Raw genomic sequence first — 20,595 nt, 5'->3', positions numbered from 1 at the left:
AAAATCACCAAAACAAAATTTTATTTCCAGTGTTTAAGTGGCTATGCACACAAGCATGTACAGGATGGTATTAGATCGTCATGCAGAATTATACTCTTTTCAATGAAAGAACCAGTTTCACCCAGCAGTTACTATCTACATGCCTATCTTACAATATTTATATCAAATCCGGTATCTGAAGAAAAGATACACAATGTAATATATATATTTATATATATTTCTATACACATTAAGTTATTACTGTATCTTACAGAAAGATTAAAAATTCAAGTCACATAAAACTGTATTAAAAAGTTGGCATATAAAAAACTTGAATCTACCGGAATGCACAACGAATGGAAGCGCTGAGTCCACCTGTTAAAAATCGGTAAAATTTAATGAAATCTGGAAATTGCTAAAATGTTCTGCTCACGACAGGTTTCTCCAATTAGCATGTAACAATATGGCACCCTAGAACACCAGATCAATTTTTAATGAGGCACTTTTCTTGGTGACAAAAAAAAAAACAAAACAAAAAAAAAAAAAAAAAAACAGAAATCGGGACATTGTTACATATGTTACATAGGCGAATGTCTGCTAACAAGAAAACCCTGGGTTACAGAATCCATGATGCACAATCGAGAAGCAAAAACGATTTGTTCAAATTTTTGAAGTACTTCCATTTCGAGAAGGTGTTTGTGTTGTTGTGGCCGCTCTGAAGACTTTCCACAGGGCCTATGAGTGAATTCAGCCCTTATACAGGCTGCAGACGGGTTAAAAAATAAAAACAAATTCAGGCACAGAACAATATAGACTGGAATTTTACTCAAGACATAGGCAAGCTTTACGCTCACCGACTTGTCATACTACAATACAAGTCCCATCGGCAACTTTGTTTGAAGTTCTTTAAAGGTACTGGTAAAAAGTAGATCTCGCGACCTGAGTACCAGACAGCTTATGCGGGTGAGCGTCAACAGCAGGACTAAAGTTACTTTTGTTCTTGCTCTGGTAGCTCTCCCCATTTAATTGATCAGTTGACTGTGGAGAAGTCATGTTGGAGAGATTTTCGGTTCCATCTTTGGAGGTGGCAGAGTTGACTTGGGATGAAGATGACGTCTGTGGATTTAGAGTTGATGATTCCTTTAAGTTCTGTAAAGAGGTCTCCTCTAAATTTCCCGTACTGAGTTCCGATGAACTAGTGCGTAAACGCTCTCGTGCGAGCCACTCGGAGATTGAGAGGTCTTGCGATGGACACTTTGGTTTCAATCGATCCACGGCAGAAAGTTCATATTCCGTACCGCGAGATGGTTCGTGGATTTTCCAAGAATTTAAAACACTTATTGCAGCAAAGTCTCGCTGCCCTCCCAGTGTGTGCCTCCTCCGAATATTCTTCTTCTTTCTATTCTCGCTGGCATGTGCTTTTTGACTTCCTATTCCAAACATATCGTCGGCAGAAGCTTTAAGGCGCAGTTTAAGCCTGTCCGTTATTTTAAGCCTCCACCCAAGTTCATGCTTTTCTGGGTCACTTTTTATTGACAAGTCTGCGTTGCCAGAAAGCTTTCCTTTGCCGACAACCTCTGAAACATTAGAAGATGCTGGGGTTTCGTCATTTTTGCCTTCAGTTGAACATTCACTGTCCGTTTTTTGTCGTGCAGACTTTTTCCTTGATAAAGTGTCACATTCAATGAGTTTATGAGAACTAAACCGTCGACTGTCCATCCGTGGGGTTGAGCTCCCCTCGGTGCAGCTAGCACTTCCTTCAGAGTTCCTTCGACTACCATCCAGCTTCAACCGATCTTGTCTATCGAATGCATTGCCTGACGCGTATATTGGAAAATCGCTTTCACTATCTGTTTCCACTGGCCTACCCTCGCTTATTAATTCACTCCTTTCATCATCGGCCTCGTCACCTTTGCTTTCTGCTACAGACTGAACCTCATGATTTATTAGGTTTGGTTCCAGCCCAACCGTGTATAAAGTTGATGATGTTGTCGAGTAGTCCGAAGTGATGGAGCTCACCTCGGCGGCGAGAAAGTCACTGCTTCTTATATCGGGGCTAATGATGATCTTAGGTTTTGGTCGATGGATGGAGGCCTGGGATGAAGTGCTGAGGACAGTTCCTGAATCAGACATGCTCTCCTGGGAAGGGAATATTTTTTTGACATCAGGCCGTACAGTCAGTGTTCGTCTACTGTCTGGAGAATTAGAGGGCTTTAAGGGAGTTGTTGGCTCATCAGAAGGGGTACTGTCATTCCTGGGTTTTACATCCATGCATGCAGTCGAATCACTTATGCTTAGATTCTCTGTATTTATTTTCAGTGTCAGTGCTTTGGGTTTTAGAGGCACGTTGTTATTTTTTGGAGTTTCACATTTGCTACTCTCTAATATTTGTGTTTCTTGAGGAGAAAATACGTTATCCAGCTCATCCTCGGAACTGCTTGGGTGAACTTTGTCTTTTTGCTTCTTACGCTTTCGACTGGCTGCAGCAAAAATAGAGGACACTAGCAGCTCTCGGCTATACTGATCTTTTCCAGATCCCCAAGAACCCTGGGAAAAAAAAAAAATAGAAAACCAGAGTTTACGTATATGCACAATTTGAATTCAATATTCAGATTGCACTCGGCCACGGAAGCCCATGAGTCCACGGAAATACATCACACAAAACATTGATTTTCACAGACAACCACACTCCAACCACACTCCAACCACACTCCTCGGTCGGATAAGAAAAAAATACAGTAACGTGACCCTAGCCTAATCATGTGCACTTTAAGAAAATCCAATTATTGACAACGGCTTTTGCAGAAGGAAAGCTAGACATATGACAGTGAAGGCGGACAGGAGAAGACTACACATCTAAGAAGGAATAACGGAGACATACCTTAGATCTTGCCGAGTCACTGGTAGTGGAATCTGTTAAAATAAATCATAACAGAAAGCAACGTGTCAGTGGCATTTTTTGAGATACACAGTGGCGACAAATAATGCTAGGCTTCATGGAAAGGACAAGCACAGAACAAAATGTGTCAAAGCAAAAGAAAACAAAGGGGATAGTCATAGCTCACAGAAGATGCAAGCTTCACCACAGAAAGCCACCGCCATGAAAGGATGCTGTGAATTGTAGGCAGAACCAGCTCAATGAGAGGAATGGCAAGGAACCCCCTGTTCTTCAAAATAACAAAAAAGTAAATAAAAACACTGATGTTTAAAAAGACCCATCTAAGCACGCTGATCTAGAGCGAGAGGCTCCCATACTTAACCAGATAGGCTACTCTACATCTGGATCCCTTTAAAGCCGATTACACAGGGGAACTAAAAATTGAAAAATCTAAAAAATTTTAAATGTTATGTTTTTGATTGCAGAGCCAATGAGCAATCAATGCTGAAACACAGCCTCTGGTATTTTATAGGGGGGCGGGGGGGGTATGTAACTGGACGGCTACCGCTGTTATGAGATGAGGAATGAACATCAAATAATCAATTATAGGGAAAGAAAACTGAGGCTAGACAAGAATAAAGAGAGTAGAAGGGGGCTAGCTGGCCGTTCTACAATGTCAATTGGAATGGTACATTTTCTACATCGGTAAATAATGCGAGAGCTAAGCCCCATGCCACACCCCTTATAGACACATGGCTAATGCTTGTGACTAAGAAGACTAGTAGACCACCATACCATGCTATCTCTCCTCAGGGTCTGCTTCAGAAATAACAAGAAACGGCAGAAAGACTTTAAGAAAGTAGCATTGATCTGTTTAAATTACGCTGAGCAGGAAAAATAAAAAAAGTTGTACAGTGCAGGTTCTCTTAAAATTAAAGATCAGATTTCCAATTAAAAAATAAATAAAATTAAGGGAAAAAAAAAATGTTGGAAAATATCAAAGTCCATTCACAAAAATCGGGGATTTCTGCAGACAAGGCAGCTACAATGTGGGCAGCAATCATCCTTCTTCCTACAGTTCCAGCTGTCCATAAGTGACATCACAGAATCCACTAGTGACATCACTGTGTGATAGACTCCTCCCATTTCGCCTGTTTATACACATCAGTATAGATTTATTGGTACAGTAAAAAGGTAAGAAAAAAAAAACAAAAGCAAAAATGCCCTCCGAACCAAGATTTATGTAGAGATATGAGTTAGCGCACGCTCTACTGTAAAGATTGCGTATATCCGTAGTCATCAAGGACTTCCGCAAGCGAATAAAAGCAAGAGGTGGTGAGCCACATGCTTTTATACGGGTCATGGAAATCCGTGGTGACATCTCAGAACGTTTACAATAGGGAGTGCAGTAGTCTTTATGATACACAAGTTTTCGAGATGTGAAATGATGACATCACAACTGGTCTAAGCTATGACATCACAACGCCTCCATTGATAGTGGTGACATCATAGCTTATATATACAGATTATAATTACTGGGGTTTAGGAATAACGTAATATCACTTGCGTATAATAAAAGGGATATTATTGTGCAGTACAACATGCTTGGTTAGTGCGATAGCAGATAAGGGAAATTTGCCGAGAGCGCCTGTGATACTAGTACTTAGCCAAGGAACAGGTTGCAAGTGGAAAGACAGAAGGGAGAGTAACTTTAGTACACATGTCATCGCTGAAATTACACTCATCTTTTTCTTCATATTTTTAGAGGAATAGACGGAAACAATATTCCTGATGCTGTGGCCTATCGATATTTCCGTGCCTCAGTGATATTACCAGGGCTGTGGAGTCGGAGTCCATTTTGGTGGTCGGAGTCATGGAAATTGAGTTTGGAGTCGTAGGTTTGGCTTACCGACTCCACAGCCATGGATATTACTAGGCTGGAGAACGTTCGAGAGCTAAATGTTGCTCGAGTCTACATACTGGCTGGCTCTGCTTAGGAGGCATTCACAATGAAATTAAAATATCAGGGTTTAAAGCAAGGTTGCACATTTCCATCCAATCTCGCAGTGGTAAAAGTCTGCTATGACCAGGGAGAAGGGGCATATATAGGAATCATAGATATCTCACTCTGCTCAGCAGAACTTGCAGAAGAAAAATTAAGATATTGGTGGTTTCAACAAGACCTACCTACTAATTCACCAATAGTAGAACATTTTTCCATTTTGGGGAGAAACGCTAAGGCTGGCCATGCAGCAGAGATTTTAGACGGTCGTATTTTAAATGCCTAATCATTTAACGGTTAAGCTGGAGTCACACATAGCGACTCACCAGCGATGCCGACAACGACATCACCTTGTCAGGATCGCTGGTGAGCTGTCACAGACAGCTTCACCAGCGATCAGCAAAGCGACGCCGAGCGCTCGGCGTCACTGTGTTCGTTAGTTACCAGCGCGCTGATGCAGGGAGCTGGTAACTAACGTACACATCGGGTATCTAAGGGACGCACGTCCCTTGGATACCCGATGTGTACGTTAGTTTCCAGCAGATCGCTGGTCTCCCACCTGTCACACGCAGCGATGTGTGCTGGCCAGTGGGAGACCAGCGACAAAAGAAATGTCCAGCGGTTTCCTACAGCGATCAGCTATACCAGCAGGGGGGCCGGTCGCTGATCGCTGTCACACACAGCGATCTCACTGGTGAGATCGCTATTGTGTCACAAAACTTGTGACTCAGCAGCGATCTCGCTAGCGAGATCGCTATGTGTGACGGGGCCCTTAGTCTGAGAACGCAGTCCACTTGGACAACTGAGCATTGAAAGCTGTCACCTTCAATAATAGTGCTGTAAATAAAAAGCTGCAGTCTTGGGCAACAATGCTTTAAGTTGTAAGCGGTCACCTTGGACAATGCAGTAAAGTTAAAGCTCTTGCCAGGGAGAACAATGCCATAAAGTAAAAACTGCGGTCTAGGACAACAATGCCGTAAATTGAAAGCTGTCACCTTGGACAAAAATGACGTAAACTGAAATGACAGTTTAGACCAAACGTCAGGTCAATCACTGCTGTGTTCTGTGGCTTGGTCTAAAGTCCCAAGAGATGGAGACTTGTAATTTGGCATGAATAACTTTTCAACTAAAAGCACCAGACCGTGACCAAGAAAATCCAACATGGCAGATCATGTAATTGTAGTCAAGCAGTTTTATACCAGAATTCTGGGGGAAACTGATCGATGAATTTTGAATTGTCCCCTTTTAAGTCACGGGAATTAAAGTTTTTACAGGATTTTTTTTTCTAAATCTATATGGAACATTTCTGCATTGTGTGAACATAGCCTCAGTTCTTTCTGGGGGACATTCAATTTGTCAAGCGTGCAACACTGCTTTAAAACCTTAATCTGTTTTCAGGACCATGCAGTAGCTTACACGCCGGAGCATTTACATATAATATTCGCTTGCATCGACAATAGCTCATCGTAGGGTTATCGGTAATACGAAACCCGTACTCTACATCAGATCCCGAAAATGCTGTGCAGGATTCAACTAAAAAAAAAATATAGTATTAATCAGATGTGGCCAATAAGATAATTCCACCCAAAACTTGTGCACGAGGCCGAACCTTAATAGGAGGACCCTTGTAAGAACATGTAATGGCGATCCTCCGAACAGTCTCAAAGGAGCAGATACTCAATAGAAAAACTTTTTTTTCAGCTTTGGGTGAAATTATCTTTTACTATCTATGCAAAATAAGGAGATTTGTAAGGATTGAAGGGACATAGCACAGGAATATAAGATAGAAGAAGCATTTATTAGAACCTGAGAACCTCTTGATAAGAGAAGAGGCCGGTGTGTGTCTGTGTAGCCTGCGGGTTAACGCTGTCTGCACAGGCAGGAGTTACCTGATACGTCTCCAGGGGACAAGCCGGTCCTTCCAATGTTGCTGAGTAAATGATCTATGTTTGGCACTGGCTGAGATTCTACTGTGCTTTCCTCCTGTACAGCTGTCTACAGTTAATAAACAGAGATCTTCAACATCATCACACAAAAAAAAAAAAAGACGACTATTCTAGAACTCTACGGCCATTACATTCTGCATAGCTTTTTTTTTTCCAGCAATGGGGACCTGTCTCCTCTCCTGACTTGTTCACTGGATTAGTTACTTGCATGGAAAAAACAAAATTTGCCACAGAATTTCTTTAGAACTCTGTTGTGCGGTTCCTCTGTTATCTCTCCTGGAAATGCAATATGCAAAAAACCACATCAGTCCGCTATACAAACGTTTAGGACTCATTCAGAAGTCCTTTTTTTTGCGGTACTTTCAGATCGCACTTGTACGTCTAATAGTTTATATATCTACGATTTTTTATTTTTTTTGCAGAACTAATATTCCATGCAAAATTGCAAATACAGTATGTGTCAGATTTGGAACCAAGTGTTGGATTAATAATCGACCATGCAAATCTACGGATCAGTGAGAAAAAAATAAATAAATTTGGGCTCCGTTTTTCACAAACTGCTAGATTGAAAATGATAGATGAGAAACGCAAGAACAAAAAAAAAAAAAGTTGAGAAAAACTGATAAACCAAAACCCTGAAACCTTGACAGAATTTCTCGTTCAAGTTTGAATGAGTCCTTATGTCGGGTTCACAGGTTTTTTTTATTTCACGGTCAAAGTACAGACTGTGGTGCACGGACCGGCTGAGGTCTCAGACTGTGGTGCACGGACCGGCTGAGGTCTCAGACTGTGGTGCACGGACCGGCTGAGGTCTCAGACTGTGGTGCACGGACCGGCTGAGGTCTCAGACTGTGGTGCACGGACCGGCTGAGGTCTCAGACTGTGGTGCACGGACCGGCTGAGGTCTCAGACTGTGGTGCACGGACCGGCTGAGGTCTCAGACTGTGGTGCACGGACCGGCTGAGGTCTCAGACTGTGGTGCACGGACCGGCTGAGGTCTCAGACTGTGGTGCACGGACCGGCTGAGGTCTCAGACTGTGGTGCACGGACCGGCTGAGGTCTCAGACTGTGGTGCACGGACCGGCTGAGGTCTCAGACTGTGGTGCACGGACCGGCTGAGGTCTCAGACTGTGGTGCACGGACCGGCTGAGGTCTCAGACTGTGGTGCACGGACCGGCTGAGGTCTCAGACTGTGGTGCACGGACCGGCTGAGGTCTCAGACTGTGGTGCACGGACCGGCTGAGGTCTCAGACTGTGGTGCACGGACCGGCTGAGGTCTCAGACTGTGGTGCACGGACCGGCTGAGGTCTCAGACTGTGGTGCACGGACCGGCTGAGGTCTCAGACTGTGGTGCACGGACCGGCTGAGGTCTCAGACTGTGGTGCACGGACCGGCTGAGGTCTCAGACTGTGGTGCACGGACCGGCTGAGGTCTCAGACTGTGGTGCACGGACCGGCTGAGGTCTCAGACTGTGGTGCACGGACCGGCTGAGGTCTCAGACTGTGGTGCACGGACCGGCTGAGGTCTCAGACTGTGGTGCACGGACCGGCTGAGGTCTCAGACTGTGGTGCACGGACCGGCTGAGGTCTCAGACTGTGGTGCACGGACCGGCTGAGGTCTCAGACTGTGGTGCACGGACCGGCTGAGGTCTCAGACTGTGGTGCACGGACCGGCTGAGGTCTCAGACTGTGGTGCACGGACCGGCTGAGGTCTCAGACTGTGGTGCACGGACCGGCTGAGGTCTCAGACTGTGGTGCACGGACCGGCTGAGGTCTCAGACTGTGGTGCACGGACCGGCTGAGGTCTCAGACTGTGGTGCACGGACCGGCTGAGGTCTCAGACTGTGGTGCACGGACCGGCTGAGGTCTCAGACTGTGGTGCACGGACCGGCTGAGGTCTCAGACTGTGGTGCACGGACCGGCTGAGGTCTCAGACTGTGGTGCACGGACCGGCTGAGGTCTCAGACTGTGGTGCACGGACCGGCTGAGGTCTCAGACTGTGGTGCACGGACCGGCTGAGGTCTCAGACTGTGGTGCACGGACCGGCTGAGGTCTCAGACTGTGGTGCACGGACCGGCTGAGGTCTCAGACTGTGGTGCACGGACCGGCTGAGGTCTCAGACTGTGGTGCACGGACCGGCTGAGGTCTCAGACTGTGGTGCACGGACCGGCTGAGGTCTCAGACTGTGGTGCACGGACCGGCTGAGGTCTCAGACTGTGGTGCACGGACCGGCTGAGGTCTCAGACTGTGGTGCACGGACCGGCTGAGGTCTCAGACTGTGGTGCACGGACCGGCTGAGGTCTCAGACTGTGGTGCACGGACCGGCTGAGGTCTCAGACTGTGGTGCACGGACCGGCTGAGGTCTCAGACTGTGGTGCACGGACCGGCTGAGGTCTCAGACTGTGGTGCACGGACCGGCTGAGGTCTCAGACTGTGGTGCACGGACCGGCTGAGGTCTCAGACTGTGGTGCACGGACCGGCTGAGGTCTCAGACTGTGGTGCACGGACCGGCTGAGGTCTCAGACTGTGGTGCACGGACCGGCTGAGGTCTCAGACTGTGGTGCACGGACCGGCTGAGGTCTCAGACTGTGGTGCACGGACCGGCTGAGGTCTCAGACTGTGGTGCACGGACCGGCTGAGGTCTCAGACTGTGGTGCACGGACCGGCTGAGGTCTCAGACTGTGGTGCACGGACCGGCTGAGGTCTCAGACTGTGGTGCACGGACCGGCTGAGGTCTCAGACTGTGGTGCACGGACCGGCTGAGGTCTCAGACTGTGGTGCACGGACCGGCTGAGGTCTCAGACTGTGGTGCACGGACCGGCTGAGGTCTCAGACTGTGGTGCACGGACCGGCTGAGGTCTCAGACTGTGGTGCACGGACCGGCTGAGGTCTCAGACTGTGGTGCACGGACCGGCTGAGGTCTCAGACTGTGGTGCACGGACCGGCTGAGGTCTCAGACTGTGGTGCACGGACCGGCTGAGGTCTCAGACTGTGGTGCACGGACCGGCTGAGGTCTCAGACTGTGGTGCACGGACCGGCTGAGGTCTCAGACTGTGGTGCACGGACCGGCTGAGGTCTCAGACTGTGGTGCACGGACCGGCTGAGGTCTCAGACTGTGGTGCACGGACCGGCTGAGGTCTCAGACTGTGGTGCACGGACCGGCTGAGGTCTCAGACTGTGGTGCACGGACCGGCTGAGGTCTCAGACTGTGGTGCACGGACCGGCTGAGGTCTCAGACTGTGGTGCACGGACCGGCTGAGGTCTCAGACTGTGGTGCACGGACCGGCTGAGGTCTCAGACTGTGGTGCACGGACCGGCTGAGGTCTCAGACTGTGGTGCACGGACCGGCTGAGGTCTCAGACTGTGGTGCACGGACCGGCTGAGGTCTCAGACTGTGGTGCACGGACCGGCTGAGGTCTCAGACTGTGGTGCACGGACCGGCTGAGGTCTCAGACTGTGGTGCACGGACCGGCTGAGGTCTCAGACTGTGGTGCACGGACCGGCTGAGGTCTCAGACTGTGGTGCACGGACCGGCTGAGGTCTCAGACTGTGGTGCACGGACCGGCTGAGGTCTCAGACTGTGGTGCACGGACCGGCTGAGGTCTCAGACTGTGGTGCACGGACCGGCTGAGGTCTCAGACTGTGGTGCACGGACCGGCTGAGGTCTCAGACTGTGGTGCACGGACCGGCTGAGGTCTCAGACTGTGGTGCACGGACCGGCTGAGGTCTCAGACTGTGGTGCACGGACCGGCTGAGGTCTCAGACTGTGGTGCACGGACCGGCTGAGGTCTCAGACTGTGGTGCACGGACCGGCTGAGGTCTCAGACTGTGGTGCACGGACCGGCTGAGGTCTCAGACTGTGGTGCACGGACCGGCTGAGGTCTCAGACTGTGGTGCACGGACCGGCTGAGGTCTCAGACTGTGGTGCACGGACCGGCTGAGGTCTCAGACTGTGGTGCACGGACCGGCTGAGGTCTCAGACTGTGGTGCACGGACCGGCTGAGGTCTCAGACTGTGGTGCACGGACCGGCTGAGGTCTCAGACTGTGGTGCACGGACCGGCTGAGGTCTCAGACTGTGGTGCACGGACCGGCTGAGGTCTCAGACTGTGGTGCACGGACCGGCTGAGGTCTCAGACTGTGGTGCACGGACCGGCTGAGGTCTCAGACTGTGGTGCACGGACCGGCTGAGGTCTCAGACTGTGGTGCACGGACCGGCTGAGGTCTCAGACTGTGGTGCACGGACCGGCTGAGGTCTCAGACTGTGGTGCACGGACCGGCTGAGGTCTCAGACTGTGGTGCACTGACCGGCTGAGGTCTCAGACTGTGGTGCACGGACCGGCTGAGGTCTCAGACTGTGGTGCACGGACCGGCTGAGGTCTCAGACTGTGGTGCACGGACCGGCTGAGGTCTCAGACTGTGGTGCACGGACCGGCTGAGGTCTCAGACTGTGGTGCACGGACCGGCTGAGGTCTCAGACTGTGGTGCACGGACCGGCTGAGGTCTCAGACTGTGGTGCACGGACCGGCTGAGGTCTCAGACTGTGGTGCACGGACCGGCTGAGGTCTCAGACTGTGGTGCACGGACCGGCTGAGGTCTCAGACTGTGGTGCACGGACCGGCTGAGGTCTCAGACTGTGGTGCACGGACCGGCTGAGGTCTCAGACTGTGGTGCACGGACCGGCTGAGGTCTCAGACTGTGGTGCACGGACCGGCTGAGGTCTCAGACTGTGGTGCACGGACCGGCTGAGGTCTCAGACTGTGGTGCACGGACCGGCTGAGGTCTCAGACTGTGGTGCACGGACCGGCTGAGGTCTCAGACTGTGGTGCACGGACCGGCTGAGGTCTCAGACTGTGGTGCACGGACCGGCTGAGGTCTCAGACTGTGGTGCACGGACCGGCTGAGGTCTCAGACTGTGGTGCACGGACCGGCTGAGGTCTCAGACTGTGGTGCACGGACCGGCTGAGGTCTCAGACTGTGGTGCACGGACCGGCTGAGGTCTCAGACTGTGGTGCACGGACCGGCTGAGGTCTCAGACTGTGGTGCACGGACCGGCTGAGGTCTCAGACTGTGGTGCACGGACCGGCTGAGGTCTCAGACTGTGGTGCACGGACCGGCTGAGGTCTCAGACTGTGGTGCACGGACCGGCTGAGGTCTCAGACTGTGGTGCACGGACCGGCTGAGGTCTCAGACTGTGGTGCACGGACCGGCTGAGGTCTCAGACTGTGGTGCACGGACCAGCTGAGGTCTCCTGTCGAAAGTGGTCAGGTGTTCTACAATGTACGGATGGCGATACCAGCCTTACATTCTCAGCACTGATTGGACACCATACGAGTATGTAAGACCACATCCTATTTAGCAAAGGAAAGCACCACACCCAGTTTATTTATACACGTTCAGGTGGAAATATGGAGGAACAGCACAATGCACAGCTCCAAGGAAACTTGGCCGAAGAAAACATTTAAAGGGCATTAGACATTGTACAACCTATGTTGTAACGGCGGAAAAAAAACCAAACATTATCATAAAAAGAAGGTATGCAAAAATAAGCAAGAAGTCAAGTGTGTACTGAATATAAACTAAATGGTTAGGATGAGGGCAGAATCATAAAACGTCCAGAAAATCCTATTCTTTCAATTTTTTCATGGGTGTATAAACCACTACAGTAAGTAGTGGTACTCGAATTACCAGGTACGTGATGCGAGCAGTCATGATAAGAGGACAGATGATGGCCCTTTAAAAAGTTGGATTGAACCCCTACCATGGCTACATATTTAAAATATGCATTTCTGGATAAAAATTAGTTTCATAACTGGGTCTCATTAAAAATATTCGACCGTTTGACTTCCACAGCCCCAGTACAAATCAGTTTTTTTCTGCAGCCTCTATGTATCAATACATTTACAGAGCTTAAATTGGTCACAAATCCAGTTTAAGCCACCACAGATTAGACCCCCAAAAACGTTCATTCACGATGATTGTACAGTGAAAATGCACTTTTTGAAGATCTAGGAATGACAGATGAGGCTGACAAGCCCTGCCATCAGGGTTCTGCCGTCTGCTATGTACTTTGATACATAGAGGCTGTAGAAGCTGAACATTTCAACATTTTTCTATGAAACCTTACTGTAAAAATGATTTCACCAAAATTACATGCACTTCTAGAAATAATGCCCTTACAAAGCGTCATCTACTTATTCTTTTTTCACCACACCTCAAATATTGGTCAGATCTACATCATAACATTATAATTATTGTATTTTTTATCACTGGCTCCGACGGTAAATTATAACCACAGAAATAGCTAGACGACTTCATAGTAAGTATTTTTGCATACCCTGATCATAAGGCAGACCCAAAAAAACCTACATGACACGCTCAGCAAATAAGTTTTGCAAATATTTTGAACTGTAAGGATTTTCCCTTCCATTCATCATATCAGCATTTTGCACAATTCATCGGTGCCAGCGCTGCACTATTATTCAGTCTTCCAGTTACCTCCTTAAAAAAAGCCTAAAAAAAAAAAAGCCTAAAAAAAAATAAAACTGGAAAACAATACTTACAATTGGTTCGTCTGCACTTTCGTCACTGAAAAACCAATCATGCTGAGAATACAAAAATACAAAATAAACATAATAGAAGTGAGACCTTTAATTTAGCGCAAAAAAAAATAAATATATATATAATAATAAATATATATAAATGGCTGGAGTCACTTACACATTGAATGAGGGTTTCCACTATTTTGTACTGGTCAGGCATGTGCGTGACCATGTGCGTCATGTTGTCTTCGGATGTTCTGACCAATGTTGGGCCAAACACGATGGCCAGATTTCTGGGCTCCATCTAGTAAAGAAAAAGTAAAAATGTATTTCCACATAAACAGCAATGGCTTAAGAAGGACCACCGACTTAAAAAAGGAGCAGGTGGCGAGTTACCGGGCAGGACAATCCAGAGAGTTCCTGGACAAATTATACCTGTATGTGCAGTATTAACGAGAGCGACAAGAACATAAATCTACTGGTTGGGGTAGGACATGACTGTGCGGTTCCCCCATTAACTACATGGGCTGGATCAGGACATATAAGGTGGGACTGGCCCTAGAAGACTATCTATCCCTAATAGTTATTGTGTTGCAATCATACTTAGTATGCTTCTATATAGCGCCATTAATTCCATAGCACTTTACAGACATCACATCACTGTCCCCAATGGGGCTCACAATCTAAATTCCCTATAAGTATGTGTTTGGAGTGTGGGAGGAAACTGGAGAACCCGGAGGAAACCCACGCAAACACGGGGAGAACATACAAACTCCTTGCAGATGTTGTCCTTGGTGGGATTTGAGCCCAGGACACAATTGCTGCAAAGCAACAGTGCTAACCACAGAGCCACCATACAGTGCTAACCACAGAGCCACCATACAGTGCTAACCACAGAGCCACCATACAGTGCTAACCACAGAGCCACCATACAGTGCTAACCACAGAGCCACCATACAGTGCTAACCACAGAGCCACCATACAGTGCTAACCACAGAGCCACCATACAGTGCTAACCACAGAGCCACCATACAGTGCTAACCACTAAGCCATCATACAGTGCTAACCACAGAGCCACCATACAGTGCTAACCACAGAGCCACCATACAGTGCTAACCACAGAGCCACCATACAGTGCTAACCACAGAGCCACCATACAGTGCTAACCACAGAGCCACCATACAGTGCTAACCACAGAGCCACCATACAGTGCTAACCACAGAGCCACCATACAGTGCTAACCACAGAGCCACCATACAGTGCTAACCACAGAGCCACCATACAGTGCTAACCACAGAGCCACCATACAGTGCTAACCACTGAGCCACCATACAGTGCTAACCACAGAGCCACCATACAGTGCTAACCACAGAGCCACCATACAGTGCTAACCACAGAGCCACCATACAGTGCTAACCACTGAGCCACCCTGCTGCTACAGATCTAAGCAGTTTAACAGAACTTGCACCCAAGACAATGTTTCCAAGTAGTCACCTTATTTTTCTCTGAATTCTCCGCCACTGTTTTCAGATGCGTGCAAAGGAATTTGAGCGTTTCAAAGTGATGGTCCGGTAACTCATGGATCTGCAAAATAAAGAAAACAAAAATCATTCTCTAAGGAATGAGAGAAGCAGCAATTTTATTGAAAATCGCCAAACATTGTGACACCAGGTGACCATTAAGGGTTGTCCAGGCTTGGATATTGGTACGGTTGACCTATCCTGAAAATAGATCATTAAAAATAAAGATTAAAATGACGACACCCGACCGCCCCTACCAATCAGATATTATGTAAAACAGTGTCGTGAGCTGTAACCGCGCTGCTCCACACACTGCATAGTGACTGCCCATGGTGCCGCAAGTTCAGCTATACATTGCAGTGACTAGGATCTGAGCTGCAGTACCCAGAATGACCACTACACGGTGTAGGGAGCAGAGCAGTTTGGACTCAATCCACCATTTTCATCCAGTTGCCAACAGCTGATCGGTGGCAGTGCTAGATGTTATCCCCCACTAGTCTGATAATTGTGATCTAACCCAACAATAGATCAGTCATGGACTACCCCTTTAAATTAAATCTGAAAGTATGAAAATAAACATAGGCAGCAAAAGTCCCAGGTGCCTAGAATGGGACAACACCTGGCCGTATAGTCTCCTCACATTGACGATACATACAAAAGCCCAGAATTAGGAATGCAAACATTTTGTAAAAGTTTTCTTTCTAGGAATTAAAAAAAAAAAATTCAGACTCCATCCTTGTGAAAGTGTACTAATGAGGATCAATGCCTACAATGGCGGGAGAGGAGCTGAATCTTACCAGTCTTTTTAGGGTTATGAGCCTTTCCTTGGGGTCTTCTTTACGGTTTGCTTCAATGAAGTCATTGTATTTATCTGGGAACAAAATACATACACTTATCAGTCGGCGCACGGCTATGAGATCACCACCGGCATTATATGGCCTTCTAACGGCACCATACGAGTAGCGGCCTGACCGATCTGGCAATGGATTATCTCACCTCCAGAAAATTAACAAAGGCCCAGTCATTGAAATTCAATAAATTCAATCTATTGGGGAAGAATCTGGAACGCCCCCCATAAATATTAGACTGTCGGCCAATCCTAAAAAATATTTGCCGGTTTGGCTGACTTTGCCATAAAGTGAATGGGGGCCTTAAACTTCCTGCACAAACAGGGCGACATAATAAAATCTGTCCTCCGCAGGCTACACCAGAGGGAGCGCAGGTTACTACTGCATACAGGATCCTGGGGTCAAATTTGGACAAATGGAGCATTATTTTAAAAAAAAAAAATCCCAAATCAAATCCTAAGGAGAAAATTATAGTTTAGCAGCTTTTTTTTTTTTTTTTTTACTGTATACCATAATATGGCAGAAAAAATAAATAAAAAAAGGACACTGACATTCCCCTGACTGACCAAGTCCAAAAGGACGCTCAAACTGCATTTCATGGGATTGGAACAAAATGGCTATAATTTTGCAAAATGACACTTGCGTATGGGGTTGTATATGGTACTGCAACTTGGCTCCAATGACAAGACTGGGTCTGAGTTGCAAAACCACAAAAGAGGAAAGAGGTGGAGTACAAGCCAGGCCGAGGGCTTTCCAGAGTTGGTCAATGCTTGTGTGCACATGCCTGCGAGCAATTAATATTGAGTTTTTTGGGACACCGGCTCCTATTACCGGAGCTTGAATAGCGTGACAATGTAGGTACAGCCAACACGATGCAGCAGAACCGCACCTAAGTGTTAGAGGTAAGGGCTGCTTAAAGAGGTCAAGAGCTGAATCGCTGTAGAACCACTTGGACGTCATCCAAACACCCTGCGCTCACACCATGTCACCCGCAGCGAGAGACGGAATTAAAACTACCGGCGCCCACCATAGAACCACAGTCTCCTATTCAGCAAGATGGCGGAGACAGGGTGGTGGAGACAGGGTGGCATGGCAAACCACCGACACTCCATTATTGCATATCGGGAGGGTGTGGATAGGCACCAGAACAGACGCCCCATCAGGAAAGTCAGAGATTGATGGAGGCAGATAAATGGCTTAATTGCATGGATCGGTAATAACTGAAACCGATAGAGGCAGCGTCAGCTGCATAACAGCTGGCTCCTGCCTTATGTTGAGTGAACGCAGCTCTTAATGGAGCATGAAGATGGGGAACCTTAATACAGGGGTTGTGACAAATCATTTCAGGCTTCTTCAAATCAGAAGATCACTTAATCGTTTGGTGAGAGTTTCTGGCTACACATTTTTCCTGTAGTGGCCACTACAGGTGAAATGTAGTATTGCATGAATCCAATCAAATATATGAATGGCTTGAGTCCTCCAAGGCCACTCTTTAGGACAAAGATTGCATATTGTGTCATAGCGAAGGATGGGCACAAGTCCCCCTGGCACCATGAGATGGGAATATCTACGAGACGCAGTCCGTACATTCATTAATGAGACGTTTCTTACCATTAGTGAACAGGGGCTCAGGAAGTTTACGGAAAAACGACTTTAGCAGGCTGCTGATGACATTCAAATCCCGCCATTTCTAGGGAACAGACAGAAAGCCAAGTTAAAAATACGGCATTGCCCTTCTTCCATAAAGTCTAAAATTGGGTTTAAAGAAACATACGTCATCCTCCAGGTCGATGTCTGTAAATCCTTTGTTGAGCTCTTCCTGCATGCTGGCAATGGCGGCGTTATTCCCAGGAACTCTGTATATCCCAGTATTCTCCAACCCTCGCTCTTCTACTAATTTACAGCATACATCCACGATCAATGGTACAAACTAAAAACAAAGTAAAAACTGCGTAAGGCTGAGATACTACCGTAGAGGGACACTGCGGACAGGGGAGAGGAAACAGTCCTTACTTTATTGGTCTGTGCAGGGGGGCAGTCGTCAAGGCGGACGCCGAAGGTACCACCACTACTTCGCTTCTTACCCCTCATCATGATGTTATTAATGCCGCGCCTCCACGTTAATTTGTCTTTAGGCGGGCTGGTTTCATCTTGGATTTAAAAAAAATAAATAAAATAAATACGGTACATATAGTAGTAGTAAGCCTCCGTGAACTTAGCAACCCTGTAATCCGACCGGTCTGTGAATGAGTCAAGTGATTAACAGAAGTATTAGTGAGTCAGCAGCCTGCGATGTCATGGGAGAGAGGAAGGCTCATCGCTAACTTAGGAGCTGCCAGATCTATCTATTTACATCGCACACGGTGGAGAGTACACAACAAACAATGGGAACCGCCTGGATACAAAAACACATTCAGAAATATGGAGTAGGGAATTCTGAGTTAGGGAAGTTTGAGGACAGGGGTCGTCTACCTTAGAAGGGTTGTCCAACATTAAGTAGTCCTCCATTTAAAACAATTAAAAAAAAATTATGTATATTTTGCTGCTTCTAAAAAATTAAGTTTGTAAAAGAAATTATGTTGTATCGCCATTTTTCAAGACCCATAACTTTTTTTTTCAGTCCATTCCACTGTGTGAATTTTACTTTATGGCAACACATCCTGGAGTATATTTTTGCTACTTTTTTGGGGTTGCATACCAATTCTTGATTGCTTCTAACATACTTTGGAGGAGGAAATATGAAAAGAAAAACAAACAACCTTCGCAATTCTGGAGGTTTGATTTTTTTTTTCTATTTGCAAAGTTTCCCGTATGGATTAAAATAAGGTATTAACTGTATAACACAGCCGGCGCCTGCCGTTTATTGAGGGGGCTCACCTACACACCCTGCTTTATTACACGTGTAGCTGACATGCAACATTATATGCATGGCGGATTTTAGGAAAACGTTAACAGTCATAATACAGTCAAGAGAAAAAAGTTAATCGGAAAAAAAATGCTAAGTTTGAACCTTTGTTGAGGAGCTTCCGCTCAGAATCCTGCTTCGGGGAGTGTGGACTCTGCAGCCTGGAATCTGTTTTAGTACTGAGGATATTTGGTATACTGAGGGGCGGGCGGCCAGGTTTGGGGGATGGTTCGGTTTTATTGTTGGAGGATCTGAAATAGAAGTAAAAAGGAAAATAAAGATTTTGACTTCTCATTATGAAAAACAAAAAGAAAAACACACCAGAGAAACAAACACACACACACACACACACCCCCACACCAGAGAAACACACACACACACCCCCACACCAGAGAAACACACACCCCCACACCAGAGAAACACACACACACACACACAAAGAAAAACACCACTTCAAATCACTTACTTGACCGCGGCATTGTAGTCTTTGCGCTTCCGTTGTTCTTCTATGAGGTCCCTGCTTGCCTGGTTAGTTTCCTAAATGGAAAGGGGTAAAAAAAAAAAAAAAAAAAAAAAAAAAAAATATTGTACTTGTTTACAATGACTAAAATCATGGAACATCACTGAATTTCCCAGGAGACTTGCTAACTTCACCCTTGGGTTCTTTTACAGTCATGTTAAGAACCTTACACTTCGGGGGTGTACATCAATGGGAAAATGTGGTGCAGAGATGTACAACAGGCTGACGGAAGCCAAAAGGGCCAAAACGTGTCCTCTACTGGTTAAATGGAGCTCCACAGATAAGACGTATATACGTCAGGAACTTTTACCACCGTAGACACCAAAGGTAGGGTTCTAACAAGACGAGACCATGGTCCATGTGTGGCTTAACATCTCAGGTTACACTTTAACGTGGCTTCAAAATTAGAGAAGTTTGGGCTTCGTGATTATAATCAGAGTGATTCACAACGTAAAATGTCGATGTGGAAGGTTGATCAAAAGCAGAGTGTTTTTAGATAACAAATGCAAGTTTTTGTGAGACGTCTGATGGGCTCTTGAACGGTTCTTTCTTATCTCAACATATACAAGTCTTTTAGAAAGACGTACCTCATCGTTCTGGTCGCCATTTTCTCGAACAACATTGATCCACGCCAACATTTCATCCCTGTCTTTAGCTTGGAAAAGATACTCCTGGTTGGAGGTTGTAATCCGAAACACATTCTTCCTCTTGGTTTCGCTGTAGGATATATCAGCTAAACAGCCAGTAATGTTTATTGGCTGCTCTTCTTCAGACTGAGAGGATAAGTGTCCAGTCTGATCCTTCTTGTCCTTGTGTAGATATAGGGAACTATTGCGCAAGATGACATATACTTGCTTCCAAGGCCTCATACTGCCACCAACTTTCTGGAAATAAACATGGTAAAAAAAGCCATATTACCAAACCATATCAACATAACATTGTGTGGATTCTAAATTACAGTAAATAAGAGCTCGTCAACATGAGAGAATGATTTCATGTAAATAGAATTTCCATTGAATTTTTGGGGGAATTCGCAGAACCTGGAGCACCCTTAATATGTCTTACAGTTACCACTTCGCATGGTATAGCATAGCCAATCAGGAGGGCATATCAAAGACTGTATAAAAGCTAGGAAGGAAATTCAGCAGCTATTTTCTGGTGAATCTAGGTACTGAGTGGATGTTACAGATCACAGTTTAGCCATATAGATAGGGAGAAAGTCATAAAACACAGAACAAAATACAGATAGTGTGTGTTACAGCACAAGAGGGAAGATTAGTATGCAAGTAAAGCGAATATTACAGATTTAATTGATAGAAAGATAGGAGGGACACCGCGTCAGAGTCAGGAGGGACACCGCGTCAGAGTCAGGAGGGACACCGCGTCAGAGTCAGGAGGGACACCGCGTCAGAGTCAGGAGGGACACCGCGTCAGAGTCAGGAGGGACACATAGCCGGC

At 46.8% G+C, this 20,595-nt stretch overlaps 1 protein-coding gene across 7 annotated transcripts in view; it reads right to left on the bottom strand.

The window, feature by feature from the left end:
• Positions 1–4: 4 nt before the first annotated feature.
• ARHGAP21 (Rho GTPase activating protein 21) overlaps positions 5–20,595 on the bottom strand; it is a 165,370-nt gene continuing 144,779 nt past the window's right edge. For all 7 annotated transcript variants that reach the window (XM_073581785.1, XM_073581781.1, XM_073581782.1 and 4 more), the window contains 13 exons: positions 19,725–20,021; positions 19,084–19,154; positions 18,723–18,868; positions 17,726–17,862; positions 17,487–17,642; positions 17,324–17,402; positions 15,662–15,735; positions 14,839–14,928; positions 13,523–13,648; positions 13,366–13,407; positions 6,749–6,854; positions 2,861–2,892; positions 5–2,526 (listed from right to left, as the gene is read on the bottom strand). In XM_073581785.1, coding sequence (XP_073437886.1) covers positions 886–2,526; positions 2,861–2,892; positions 6,749–6,854; positions 13,366–13,407; positions 13,523–13,648; positions 14,839–14,928; positions 15,662–15,735; positions 17,324–17,402; positions 17,487–17,642; positions 17,726–17,862; positions 18,723–18,868; positions 19,084–19,154; positions 19,725–20,021 — 2,997 coding nt within the window. In that variant the 3' untranslated portion in view covers positions 5–885. The remainder of the gene's footprint in view (positions 2,527–2,860; positions 2,893–6,748; positions 6,855–13,365; positions 13,408–13,522; positions 13,649–14,838; positions 14,929–15,661; positions 15,736–17,323; positions 17,403–17,486; positions 17,643–17,725; positions 17,863–18,722; positions 18,869–19,083; positions 19,155–19,724; positions 20,022–20,595) is intronic.

This window comes from Dendrobates tinctorius, unplaced genomic scaffold (genome assembly GCF_039654945.1).
Source record: "Dendrobates tinctorius isolate UK_male_01 unplaced genomic scaffold, ASM3965494v1 ptg000070l, whole genome shotgun sequence".
In the NCBI taxonomy this organism is placed as follows: Eukaryota; Metazoa; Chordata; class Amphibia; order Anura; family Dendrobatidae; genus Dendrobates; species Dendrobates tinctorius.
Note: the sequence above shows the minus strand (reverse complement) of the source record. Positions and strands in the feature narration are given on the sequence as shown.